Raw genomic sequence first — 14163 nt, forward strand, 5'->3', positions numbered from 1 at the left:
CTGAGACTAAACAATTGGCAAAGGAAGAGCCTGGTGAAGGAAGGAGAGGAATGTGCCTAAACCTCTGAAAAATTTCTATTCCTCCTCCCGCCCCAGAAGGAGAGCAAATGGCAAATGTCCTGGAGAGGAAGGCGTGGAGTCGTGGCGAGCCAGATGCAAACAGTGAAGTACCACAAAAGCAAAAAGAAAAATATTTACATCCTGATGCAGTTATTTGGGTAGTTAAAAGCAGCAGTTTGAAGAGGATTCAGGATGCTGTGATCCTCTTCAGCCACTGCACACACTTTCCTTACCTGGGAGGGAAAAAAGCCTTCAAACCAGGGACGCTCTGCAGAGGGTACAATTCCTCCAGGGACCCTTGGGACATCACATTCAAGACGATGTTTTCAAAGGCTGCTGCTAACTTGGCATGCACCAGGAGCCTGTGTGTGTGAAGCTGTGGGGTAAGTGTTGCACGGGCATTGTGTCAGTGGGAAGCTGCCGAATTCCTCCTGGGGATTTCCTGAGTGGGAGGATCCCCACTCTCGTGCTGGAGTCCATACGGACTGTGCCTGTCCTCGTGGACTTGCAGCTGATCCAGGCAGGTTCAACACATCTCAGGCATTCGGGGTATACAGCTGTTCTGGTTATCCCCAGAGTATTTCTGCAGTGGGAACACGCTAGGTCTGGTGCTCCCAGGAAGCACGAGCTTGGCTATTCACTGAATGTCTGTCAGCAGGCACAGCAGAGTCAGTGCACCCTGAACCTCAGCAAGCAGGGCTCAGCTTCCCAACACTTTGCTGCTTTAAAAACTTCATGCAGTGGATGAGAGTTTAGTTCAGTGAAATGCTGAAATTCTGAGCACTTCGAAAGCTTGAGAAACTGGTAGACAGTCAGTCAGCCTCAGATGGGTGGAGTGATGTGAATTGCAAACGATTCTGTTTTAGTGAAGCCGAAATTTCCTTTTCAAGGTCTGTAAGCCTCTGCAAAAAAAAAAGAAAAAAAAAAAGGGGGGGTTGCTTCCCCCCCCTTTTATTTCTGTCTCAAAATAGTGTGCCAATGTTGCAACAAATTAGCAAACACCTTAGCTTTCTTTAATGTATTGATTGTAAAAATTTCCTATATCTCCTGCTTCTCATTCAGAATCTATTTTTATGGGCATCAGGAATCAAGGAATTTACAGTGATATTTATAAACAGAATATATGAGCAGAACCTTCTTTCTTGTTGGGAAAGACATTAGATGAATTTGTAAAGAAACCAAGGTTCACTGGAAAAACAGTCAGAGTGCTGCTTTTGACTCCAGTATTGATTCACTGAGAATTAAAGTCTGTTCCTGAGTTTAATCCTCCTCTTCTTGCTAGTAAAAACGAGCAGCTGATGTGTGGGTGGCAAGCATAAGAGCAAGATGTGGAGCAGAGGCAGCTACACTGATGCCACGGGTTGGGACTGAAAAGCATTTTCATTAGTGACCCCCAGAAATGTGTGTGTTTATTTTCTGCAGGTTTTAGCTGTGCCTCTGGCTGGGTGTGCAAAAGCTCCCCCTGCACAGGAATGTCATTGTAGCAAGTGCTGACATGTCCTCGGATCAGAAAGGCAAATGTGCACCTCAAATTTATCTTCCCAGCTGGGGCTAAAATGCAAAATTCCACGAGCAGGGCAAGAGGACCCCGCAATGTCAGCAAAAAGGGAGCAGAGGTGCTAATTAAACAGCTCCTCCCTCTCTCAGGATCAGCTTCCAAATCGATGTTAGTATCCTTGCATATGCATGAGGAAACATGCAGCAAGGCTTCAGACCTAGCTATCAAATCACTGCACCCTCAGCATCAGCAATGGCTGTGAGAGGGTTCAGGTTTGGCCCCTGGGGGGGCACCATGGCCCTGGCACTGACCCATCAGGGTCTCCCACAGCATTTCACCTTGCACAGGTGATCCTGGGGGAACACAGATTTTACTCACAGGTCATCTCAAGCAGCTGTGCAAATTAGTATCTGCTGAGAGTTCACTCCCCATCAGGCTAAAAGGCACCTTTCCCTGTGAGCTTTTCCTACTTTTCTCTGGGGATGGCACTGGATCCCTGCTTTGCTCTCATGCAGGTCAGTGGTCTCTCTTGCTTGGCAGCAGCAGCAAGAGCCTCACAGTTTCTTGCCTCTGTTTGATATCTTTTTCAGGGGAGACCAAGCAGCTGCTGTTTTTTTTTTTCCTGTCCTTGTCATGTTTGTTATGGATTGTTAATGCTCCCACTATGCCCTGCTTGACACACTAAAAGGAGCTCATCTTCAGTAGATGCTGAAGTAACAACCTCCAAAGAGTGTCAAGCCAGCCTTAAAAAGCACTTTAAAACACTCAATATTGGGAGTTACTTCTAAAAATTTTGTTGTCAGGTGGTTGGCCCAGAGTTGTGCCAGGTGGCAAGTCAAGGTGGGAGCCTGGTGTGTGTTTCTGAATGACTGGTGGTACCATTCCAGAAAGCTCTGCTCTGACCCTGGGATTCAGGATGTCTGTTGTGACCCCACCACGATGCCTGTGACAATGCAGCTTCCTTGGAGCATTTCTTGACTGTTTTGTTCTCAGGATTGTCTGCTGTGTGTTGCCTCCAGCACTGAAATCGCAGGGAGGGCAGTGGATAGGGATTCCTCTCTGCAGTGTGCTTTCTAGTACAGTATCACTGCTGACACCTGCAGTAGCAGCCAGCTGAAGACTAATGGTTTCCTGCATCTACTTTTAGCATTGTCTGCTGCTATTGTTCACTTTTTGGAAAGATTCAGCAGCTGGGAATCACTTCAGAGAGTCTGCCTTGCCAGATCCAGGGATGTGAGTCCCACTTTGCCATTGCCAGGCAGCTTTTAATGGCTAGATATAAATGCTTTTCTCACCCAAGAGAGAAGTCGCAGATGGTATTTGAGGAACGCTGGAGATGATAGGCTTAGGCGGACACTTGTATGGCCCTTATGCTCTCAGAGTGCCCGAATCTGCAGAGGGAGAGATTTGTTGACATTGGTGGTTACATCAGAGCTGGAGTCAGCCACGTGGCGCCTGTTCAAGCGGGATGCAGCGTGTTGCTGTATCCCCACGCGGCTCCGAGCGCTGAGCTAAGGAAGCGCCGGCTGGCAGGAGGCAGCTGCTCCTGAGCCCGCTCCAGCAGCAGGCAGTAATGAGGAGAGTCACTATCTCTTCCTCCTCCTATACCGAACAACAAAATCAAACTTGTCGCTGCTTGTGCCTAATGTTTTGGGAAACATGCTTAATTGAGAGGTTTGGAAGGAAAATTCCTGAGATTATCCCCCGAGCAGCATTTTTCCGGCCATGTGTTAGTCAGAGCTGAATCAGAGGAGTCGGATCCTCTTGGTCCTCTTGGCTCTCAGCCTTTCCAACCCAAGTGCCAGTTAATACTAACATTGCAATGAACTTGGGCTCGCTGCGAGCCGAATCAAACACCCTACCTCAGTCACAAAATAAGCAGGATATTCTTTGGACTGTGGCAGATCAGACACTGCGAAAACATCGGAGCCTTGGCACACAGCTGATACCTCCAAAAATGGCACTTTTTTCCAGTGTCTGATTGCTTGTTTTGATCTCTGCTGATGAAGATGGATGCAGAAGCTGTCCCTGGTGAGCAACTGGGGATATAAAACCAGAAGCCATTTTGCACAACCTGATGGTAAGTGCTGTGCTGTTCTTGGCTCTAAAGAAAGCAAAGGCTGAGGAATTTCTTGAACTAGTTTCCTACCAGTTTGCCACAGGTTTGTGTCAGAAGCAAGTTCGTGAGCTGGACAGAGCAGAGGCATTCCTTTGAACTTGTAATGGGCCAGAACAAAGACATTTACATTTCTTTGCTACCTATGAAATAAGAGGAGAGCAAATCACTGCCAAAATAATCGATCCCTTCTTTTTATTCCTGTGAACTCTTATATCATCTGAATGTATTTTATGACAGAAACCTTACCAGTTGGAATCTGGCTTTATGCAGCACTAGCATACGGTTGTGTCTATGCTCTAAGAAACACTGTTTATCTGCAATGACCATTCTGTGGTATTACCTCTTGTTTAGTTCTTCCTCTGTCGTTAAAGCAGAACCCAGTGACTGGGTTTGCAGACCAGGCTGTGTAATAATCACTAATAAATCTTGACATTTTAATGGTGACTGCTGTACTTTGGGCATACCTCTAATAATGTTTCTTTAAAAGGGCTCTGGCTTATCAAACGTTGATGGCTAATGCTGTTAAAATGTCAGACACGTGCAGCCTGGTTCTGGCACAAATTCCATGGCGACAGCATTGCTCTCTGATAATGTATATCATTCAAAGTTATAGCGTTGCTAAGTGCATTCCTCTCTTCTACTGCTCTGTAGCAGTATTTCAGCACCTGATAGACTGTACTAAGTCCTGAGCCTCCGCCGTTTCCAGAGCTCGTGGCTGTCAAATACACTATACCAAAGCAAACAGACATTTCCCTGCTGAAATATTTCCTGTAAAATCTGGTTCTAATGCTATTTTTAATACAATCACTGAATTACATGTGGTTTGAACCTATCATTGCACTTTGATCTGTATCACCTTTACGAAAAGTACAGACGTGTTTTGCATACATACACTGCAAAATTTGCTCAACGAAATCCTGGCTTCTTCCATGTCATTTTCTCAAGTGGTTTTGTTTTGTTTTGTTTTTGCTTAGCTCCTATTAACAAGTGACATGAAAAATAACATGTGTTTTTTGCCCTAAAGAAATTGGGGCACCCTGGAATTTGTTTTCTATGCTTATTTTTGCGTCAAACTAAGCGGAGTGATACATACATTTATCCTGTTTCATCAGTGGGATGTGACATGACAGTTACAAACAAGCGTCTTTGATATTCCTCAGGCACTGGCTTATATGATAAAACCTAAAGGCTCCAAGGACTACATGTGAATTTTAAACAGTGCCTTATGAATACAGAAGTGGGTGTCCTTGCCTCCCTGTGAATACACATGTCAATAAATTGTCATGAGCCTGAGACAGAGCTGCAGAATCAATCACTGGAGACCAGAGAGAATCACATTAATTCTAACTTTGACTTTCATGACACTGCTTGTTTGTTTTTGCTGGGGGTTGGCTATGGAAGAAACAAAAACAACATTAGGTAGACTGGTTTCAAAAGAAGCTTTTGGTTTTGCAAGAAAATTCTGAGCTGGCACACTAAACAGACAATATTTTCTTAGATCTGAAATCTAAGAAACTTCAGGCTTCGGGTTGGAAGTGTGAGTACGGTTTATCTCCGGGGTACACAAAACACCATTGCTAAAAATGTGTGGGTAGTTCGGGGGGGGAAGGAGAGAGGTGCCGCCGAAAGGTTCCTTCGCGAAAATCTGTCACTCTGCAAACGCCTCCTCTGTTGTGTTTCATTACTTTTTAGCACATGTGAATATGCAGCCCTAGAGAGTCCTGACACTGGATGTGTTTATACCACATTCCTGGGGCGTTTTTGGTTACAGCTGGTGGCTGCTTTCTGAGTGTCTATTTGGATTCCCGAGTGGGTTTATCCTAAACCAAACAAAGGGTGAGGAGCTGCCCATGGCTTCTTGCTCTATTCAGGCTGGTCCCAGAGCAGTGCAAAGGTGTTCTCAGCCATCAAGCTGAATGGGAGTGGATGTGATCTGGCATACAGCTGGATATAACCTCCTTTTTTTATTATTTTGTGCAGTGAATGGGCTGGAAAGCAAACAAACAAAAAGTGTAATTTCCTTGATATTCTTTTTTTTCACAGGTATCCACCCAGAGAACTGAAAATCCTGAACAATGGCTCTACCTACCTCCAAGTACCTGGCTGGAAAGTTCATTTATTTTCTGTTTGTAATCTCTTCAGTACGCACAGGTAAGTTTTCTTGCCATGGGGAAAAAGGGTATGGTTTTTAATGTTATTTTTAATAGGTTTGGATTGATCAGCTTTTCGCTCTTCTTTTTATAAGAAGAGTCAAGGACAGAGTGAGAAAACTCAGGAGAAAAGCAGTTTTCTGATGGGCCAATATTCCCAGCCAAGGGCAGCAGGAGTGGCAAAGACAGAAATTTTTGAGCAGGTGAAAGTACCCTCAGAAATCCCTCGGACTCTGCCACACATTCTTAAACCAAATGCCACAAACTGCCACAAAGAAATAACAAAGGAAACCTCAGGTCCTAATAGCTGTGGCTGAGGGAGGTGAAGCCGAACGTTTTGCTGTGTTGCCCAAGCTGGATGTGGGTGGGACATCCCTGTCCCTTGGGATTTTTCTCTTCCAAGTAGTTCTGTTACAAAGCAGTTGAGGGGAAGGGGAAAAGGGGAGCTTGATTTACATATTCTATATACAGCTAATTTGGAGGTTTGTATTTGTTTAAAACAAAGAGACCATATGTCTTGCCCCAAACACTGCAGCTGCATGAAGAAACCTTTCATTGTCATCCTCAGGCCCTTTTGGTCAAGAAGCAAACATTCAGTTAATTCCTCATGCTGGGTAGAATTTGCACTTTTATTTAAAAAATGACAATGAGAGTAATAATCAAGCTGTCAAGGTAACTGGACCAGCTGGCAGAAGATGCTCAGTCTGACGGTGTCCTTGGCGCAGCAGATGTGGGTGATGTGCACAGCTCCTGGTACAAATTGGTTAATGAAATTGGGAATTTAGGTCCTTTGTTCTGAGTTGTGTTGACTTTTGCTGATTGTCCTCCCAAACATCAGCATAAATTCCTCTTAATTTCCCCTTAGGCTTCACTGTCTACCTCTCTGTTTCAAAATAACGAATTTGGGGGCACAAGCCATCTTTGGATACTAGCATAATCAGTAAATGGAAAAAAAGAACAAGTTTTTGTCCTGTCCACATCATCTAGCTGATAAATTATACCTCCACATTTGAATTTATTCTTTTGGTTTTATAACACTTCTCATCATGAGCAAATTTTTCTATTATCCTTATTCCCAGGGAAAAATAGCTTTTCTTTTTTTTTTTTTTTTTTTTTTTTTTTTTTTTTTTTTTTTTTTTTTTTTTTACTTTTTTTTTTAATTTTATTGTCATTGTGTATTATAGTTATATTTGAACATCTACTTACAATGCAAGCCCCATTTCCTGTCTGAAATATTTGTCTTTTCTAACTTTTATTAATTCTGTGTGTCTTCTGGTAGGAACCCAGAAATACCTTATTTTTCTCAGTTACTGTAAATTGGAAAAGTGCTCCTGACATTACTGATACACTTTTAGCTTCCAGCTGGCACAAGTGGTATCAAAATCAGGTCCTGGATGTTTATCAGTATCTGACTTGCTACCTGGCAGATTATTGGCCCTCTCTGATTTAATTTCTTAATGTGTATGGAAAAAGTTTGCAGAGAGCCAAGGCATATGTAGCCCACATAAAACATTGCTTACTTACCTTGAATAGATGGTGTTTAATGGGGCTCTGGAGACATTCAGGCCATGGCTGGTCCAATTCTATTGTTTTCTTAAGACATGAAGCTGGTGGAGGAATGTGAGAGGAAACTGAATGCAGATGGACAGATTTTGGTTCTGTTTCTGTGGAATTACAGACATCCTTGAAGTAGAGTGGCAGCAAAAAATCAACTGGCTGTTAACTACACTAGCACCAGGGAATGTTTCCTTGCATGGATTCACATCACTGTCCTTTCCAATAAGTGAATGCATCAGTATCTGTGACGCAAAACCCACCCAACTTTACTAAAGTGCCAGAGACATAACCCTGCTGAGGTCAAGGTGTTTATCCCATGTCTATCATCAATGATTTGTGGATCCTATAGTTTTCTCTATTGTGCTTTTGTTTTAAAGGATAAAAATCAGAAAGCTGGTGAGAACTCCCAGCCATTTCCAAAGGCAAAGGGCTCATTGTTCAAACTTCCACAGACAGCTTCGTAGGATTAGGAAGGGTTCTACCCTCAGAAAATGTGCATCACACGTGAGACTCTCATTGCAGTTTTGTTGATTAGAGTAAGACATAAGGCTCACAAACAGACTGATGTGTTCCTGGGAAATATTTTACCTTAAATTAATACTTACAACCGGAGTCTCTTGGATTTGGTATGAGAGCTGTTTAGACTAACATGTCATGGCAGCCCGTCATCAAATTTGTGTGTGGAGACTGGTGATGTGTGACCCCAAAGTGAACGAATCCTTATTACTTCTGCCTGGAAAAGCTCACAAACCCGCACACACTCTCTTGTGAGATTCCTGTTGCTCTGTTACTAGATGGACATGTAATTCCTTGGTGTTTGGTGTTTTCACGTTAGTTTGAGCTCTTTTACTTTCCATCTCCAGTGCAAACACAGAATGCAAACAAATTTTAACATCTTTACATTAAATAAAACAGGTGCTTTGGGGGCATTTTTAAAGGTAGTAGTTGTTTTATTCTTTCATCAGCACCTTCCCTGGGCTTGTGAAAGGCTTTGTGTCTGGATGGTATGAACAGAGCTGAATGCCACTGCAGCCAGGGCTCGGTTACAACCCCTTCTTCATAGTTTTCTAGAAACCCCATCCCTTGCAAGGCTTCTTTGCATTGGGATTTTCCATGCTTCCAGAAAACAGAAAACCATACAGCTTAAGCTGCTGTTTGTTTTCTTTTGGTCGTGACCCACATGCACTCTGCTGCACTGAGATATTGCTGTGTTCCAGAGAGCCAGCAAAGGGGGGGTGCTGGGAATGATACTGTAAAGATGCCCAGATACGGAGCTTTCCGTCTCACACCAAACAAACGGTGATTGTCTTCTCTCTGCATCTCTACCCAACAGAAGCAGCTGTCACATGTCCTGACAGAGATCCTGAGTTAGAAAACTGGAACCCAGGCCACAATGAAGAGCACCGTGTTGAAATCAGTAATGGCAGGAAGCTCCTTCTCTCCTCTTCTGCGACTGTCCACTCTATCCACATCACCGATGGAGGTAAAACATGCTGGTGGCGAGGCTGGGAGAAGTCTGCTTTCCACTGCGGCTCTTTGCATCTTTGTATCATGCTGAGAGGGCTTCCTGCTTCTTGCTGAGAAGTGTGTGGCTACTGAGCAAACACAGCTTCACCTCAGTCCTAGGCTGGGTGGAAGCCGAGATACTGAGACCTTTTAGCTGTTATAACCAACCTATTTTCTGTCCTTTCTGGAGAATTTACAAAAGTAGCTCAGTAACATGATCAGTTCTAGTTCTGCAACTTGCTTCAAAGGCATTTTTTTATTAAATCACTGGCCTGATAACATCATCCTGCAATAGTTGTGTTCTCAGGGCCTCAGGACAGGCAGATGCATATGTGCCTCCAAGTCTTCAAGGACAGAGTCATAGTGTTGCTGGCATTAGTAGCTTTTATTCATCTTAACTCCAAATTTCTGTCTCAGTTTTGAACGAGTCCTCTTCCACGCAAATCCTAAGTGCATTCTTCAAGACCTGGACTGAATAAAAAACATGCAATGTCTTCAGGATCTGTACTGAGAGCTGTTTTGGGGTGGATGGGCAGAATTTTTCAAAAACTGAGATGAGAGCCAAGCACTGGGTTTGGCACAACTCTAACACAAACTCTGATGAGCTGCTGTGTGATAAAGCAAATGTCATAACCTTTTCTACTTAGGAAAACTGGTCATTAAAGACAATGTGCAGCCAATCACTCTGCGTACCAGACACATACTCATTGAAAATGATGGAGAGTTACACATTGGCAGTGAGCTGTGCCCTTACCAAGGCAATGTGGATATCATCTTATATGGGCGGTATGTATACACGTTAAATATTATCTTGGAACTTTCTAGGACCTCTCTTTCACATCAAGGAACAAAAAAGGTTCCTTAAAATCACATTTTCTTGAATACTGGTGCTCTGTGGAAAGTTCAGTAACTTTTCGGACAATTTAAATGGCCCATAAAAATTGATGCAGGTTTGAGTTGGTGTTTTTTACTCTACTACTGGGATATGAACACTGGGATGTTTGGTCATGCCAGAGAATCAGCATGCACCTTCCTACCACTCAAGATGATTTTCCAGAGTAGGCTTAAAACCTGAGGATTTCTTGTAGTCTGAAAATTCCCCTCTTTAAATATCCTTTCTTTCTACATGAGAGTGGTGAGCTGGAGGATAATACATTTATGTCTTGCAGATTTCTACAGGATCTCTTAGAATTTCAAGGATGCCAGATTCATATTTAACAACCAATAGACCTCCTAGCTCCTGGTTAGGGTCCTAACTGCCTCCAGAATTCAAAAATACAGATGTGTCGCTTGGTGTGTCGATGGGCTCTAGGCCTCCCCTGGCCTGCATATAATTAATATAGCATGTATGACCTGTGTTCCAGACTGCTGTTGGTCTTCAGTAGTTGCTAGTACTATTTAAAATAATTTATTTTCTGCACAATGTGGGCAGCTGCTGATTCTTGGAGCACCTGAAAGAAATGCTCTGTAAATCATGACGCTTCTCCCCTCGGGCCACAGCAGCACAAGGAGAGGGACTCCCTGACTGTCAGATACAAACCCAAACCTTTGCTCCCTTCCTGCTGCAGAGCGGACGACGGCAGCCAGCCAGATCCCTACTTTGGACAGAAGTATCTTGGAGTGGGTAAAGGTGGCACTCTTGAGATCCACGGAAAGAAAAAGCTGTCCTGGACCTTCTTAAACAAGACTCTCCATCCCGGTGGCATGGAAGAAGGTGGATATTACTTTGAAAGGAGCTGGGGCCATCGGGGTGTCATTGTCCACGTTATTGACCCGAAGACGGGGGCAGTTGTCCATTCAGATCGGTGAGTGACTTTTTGACTGTCTGGATGTGAGGATCTTTGGGACTGCATTGGGGACAGCATCTCAGCAAGCTCAGAAACACACATTTTACCATCTTGTTCAAATGGGTGTTATTGCATGTCTATTCAATTCTTTCTACATCAGTGATCTCCAAAACCACAGAGTTAGTAGTGGGACTACCTTGCTAGTCTGTCAACTAGAGCTTAAACAATTTGGCTTAAAAGTAACCCCTCATATACCCTGTTAGATAAGCGCTTCTACAATGGGATAATATTAAATCTGTAAACAATACAAAATAATTTCTTTATAGCAATTGCTTTTCAGTACATAAAGGTATGGTCACCGAAGTAAATGTTTATGGCTGTTTTTATCACTTCAGGTTTGATACCTACAGAGCAAAAGAGGAAAGTATCCGTCTTGCCCAGTATTTGGGCAGAGTTGCAAATGGCATGATCCTGTCGGTTGCAGTGAACGATGAAGGATCCAGAAACTTGGATGACTTGGCCAGGAAAGCAATGACCAAACTGGGCAGCAAGCATTTCCTCCACCTTGGGTTTAGGTATGTGCCAGTCCTGCCAGTTCTCCCAGCACAGAGGCTTTATTATTTTCCTGAGATGTCCAAATAGTTCCACTCTCTCAAAGGCACAAAGTTCTTTCACATGGGAAGAAAAAAAAAAGAGAAAAAAAAAAAAAAAAGAGGGAAACTTCTCAATCTGAAGTTTCAGCAGTTAATTAGATAGTTTCAGATGCCCTCAGTGTCTGTACTGGGTATTTTTACTAGCAGATTGAGGAATAGCATATGATTCACACGGAAAAAGATGTTTTTCAAGATATTGTTCCCACAAGTTGCATATTCCAATTTATTTTCAAGCCATCCCCCAAAGATTTAAGAGGTATATTTATACACACACAGTGGATTAGATGGGCTAAACATTAAGGAGTGGAGAATAATTGCTGTGCAGCCCTGGCTAAACACATATAGACATACATACAGCACATTCTCCAGCTTGTCCAATACAGATCTGGGGACTTGTGCAGCAAAGAAATTTAGCAAGCATCGATTTATGCTGTGGACTGTAAATACTTCTGTGGCCAAAACAGTGTCTGTGTTGGCACACACACTGTTGAGAATGCTTGCTATTTACCCAACTGTAGCCATTATATTTTTTGTGTTTATCTGAATTTATGTAGGCTTTTTTTTTATGAGGCACTAAGAGGGTGACTGCAGAACACACACACACACAGACACACAAAGGAACACACAAAATCTGCCTTGTAGGGAGAAGTGATTCAATACAGCAGTCAGTGGAAACAGACATGTGTCAGCTGGGAACACACAGAGGGAGTAAAATTTGGGGTGGTTGGTGAAGAGGTTGTCTCAAATGTTACATGGACTCCTATGCACCAGACAACACATTGTAAAGAATCAACCAAGGCTCCAGAAATTATCTCCAAAATCAGGCAGTCTCCATCAGTGCAATCCTTGCTCTCAAATATCCAGACCCCATGTTAAAGCCCAGTAGCCTGCTGGGGTTTTTTTCCAAATACTATTGGAATTAGGGAAACAGAAAATGATTTTTGAAAATATACTTTTTTCCCCAATTGTTCAACAGGAAGAACATTTTGGGGCTTGCATATGTTTATAAAAAGTAAATAACACTTTACGTTTTTAGGCTGCTGCGGTGTTTTAATGCAGGTTTCTCACCATTTTGCCATCAGTGCTTTTAATGAGAATACCATAAAAATTTGTCCATGGAAGGGTGACTTTCAGCATTTTTATTGTTTGCAGTCAAAAAGCTAATCCTTGCCATGCTGTTATCTGATATACTACAATATTTCTTTCTATAAATTATTGAGACCTTGTGGGTACAATAATGTGGTAGTAGTTGGTCAACACTGTCTTCCACCAGCATAATTGTGTGTGGAAAAATATCTGGTGCGTTTTTTAAAATACCGTATTTTTAGGAGTGTTCTCAGAGTTTAAGATCATCAGCTCTCAAAAAACACATTGTCTGCATGGCAGCTGGGACCAGACTTAGAAAGGCTGTTTTATTGCACAGTGGAAGACAGGTAGCTTTGTCAGGTGTATCCAAGCTTTTCTCCTTGAGGAAACTGAACTTCCACTTCAGTGTAACAAGATTTAGATGTACTGGTTTACATTTCAGAGACATCTGTAACTACGAATAAGGATGCATATACCTGACTTTTTGAAATTTTTTGCAGTACCTTATAAAAAAAATGCTCAGAATGAGAAAATGACACACACATGTACAGACTTGAACTTCTGTGGCCAAGGCAGGCTCTGGCTGAGGAGAGCCAATGGATTTTTCTTTCTAACATCCCTGTCACCACTCACTGCCCAGCACTGGGGTTTTCTGCTGAATCCTGGCTGTCAGACCTTCTCAGCTCCTTGCCAGTGGCTGGGGCTGGCCATGGGCACCACTCAGACAATTACAGTGTAAGCCCCAGGAAATTTCTGTTCCACATTTTATGGGGTGCCACTTGAGTCAGGCTATTGAGCCATGCTGTATATTGTGTTGTTTTCTGGATAGGTGTTGGTGGGGTTTATAGGGAAAAATTCCTGTCTACCTCCCCCTTGCTGTAGCAGAGCTGATGAGCAGTGCTGATTTATCCAGAAATGTGTCTGTGCTCCTGGCATCTCTTTCACTTGCCTATTTGCTGAACCCAGAACATTAGGAATGAAAGGAAAAATCTTGCATTCCTTCTCTATTGTTGTCATTTTGAAAAGTGTGTTTATTCTTTCAGTGTGAGCCTTTTTTTTTTTTTTTTCCTTTTACTAATAAATGAAGAGAAAGCCTTTTTGCACTTGATGACATAGTTGTTCTCTTTGGAATCCCACCCAAATATCACCGGTTTGGCTCCGGACTTGTTGGTCGCTTCATTTCATGTAGCCCAAACAGATTGCATGTGTCCTTATGTGTCAGGGTTGAATGACTTTAAAACTATTTTTAGTGGTAAAATAACTGGGAGAAACAAGTATTTGAACACATGAAATGGGGCCAAACCTTGAGCTGCAGAACTAAATAGCTTTTATTCTTTAGATTATTTTTGTGGTATCACTTTTTTGGGTCATGCTTCAAATTTGGTGTACCAAAATATTAATAATAATAACAACAAACAACAACAATAACAAAAATCTATCTTGACTGCTGAGTGATGAAGTGACCTTCCTGCCCCCATCCCCCTCTCTCCCTGGATGGAGATCACAGCCCGTCAGTGCCTTCGGCAATTGGCACACAGGCAAGTTTTCCAGCAGGAGCATCTGGCTCGCTGGCAGGCTCCCGAGGCAGTTGTGCTGGCAGCTCCCACTGAGCCTGGCCTGTGCTGGGCCTGAGGACACGCTGCTGGAACTCCCTCTCCTTGAGCAACCGCGTCCAGCACATTCATGGGGCCGTGGCACTGCTCGGGGAGCGCCAGTGCTCCCCCAGAACCTGCTGCTCCCCAAGCTC

General features: G+C 43.2%; 1 protein-coding gene across 1 annotated transcript in view; it reads left to right on the plus strand.

Annotated features, from left to right (window-relative positions):
* The first annotated feature begins 1710 nt into the window (after window positions 1–1710).
* Window positions 1711–14163, plus strand: part of CEMIP (cell migration inducing hyaluronidase 1) — a 57358-nt gene continuing 44905 nt past the window's right edge. The window contains exons 1-6 of the mRNA XM_027887004.1: window positions 1711–3638; window positions 5721–5828; window positions 8715–8867; window positions 9538–9676; window positions 10459–10695; window positions 11073–11252. Of these exons, the coding sequence (XP_027742805.1) occupies window positions 5753–5828; window positions 8715–8867; window positions 9538–9676; window positions 10459–10695; window positions 11073–11252 (785 nt within the window). The 5' untranslated portion in view covers window positions 1711–3638; window positions 5721–5752. The remainder of the gene's footprint in view (window positions 3639–5720; window positions 5829–8714; window positions 8868–9537; window positions 9677–10458; window positions 10696–11072; window positions 11253–14163) is intronic.

This window comes from Empidonax traillii, unplaced genomic scaffold, assembly GCF_003031625.1.
Source record: "Empidonax traillii isolate 1590-97213 ecotype Southwest subspecies unplaced genomic scaffold, ASM303162v1 scaffold201:size1909950, whole genome shotgun sequence".
NCBI classification, from domain to species: Eukaryota; Metazoa; Chordata; class Aves; order Passeriformes; family Tyrannidae; genus Empidonax; species Empidonax traillii.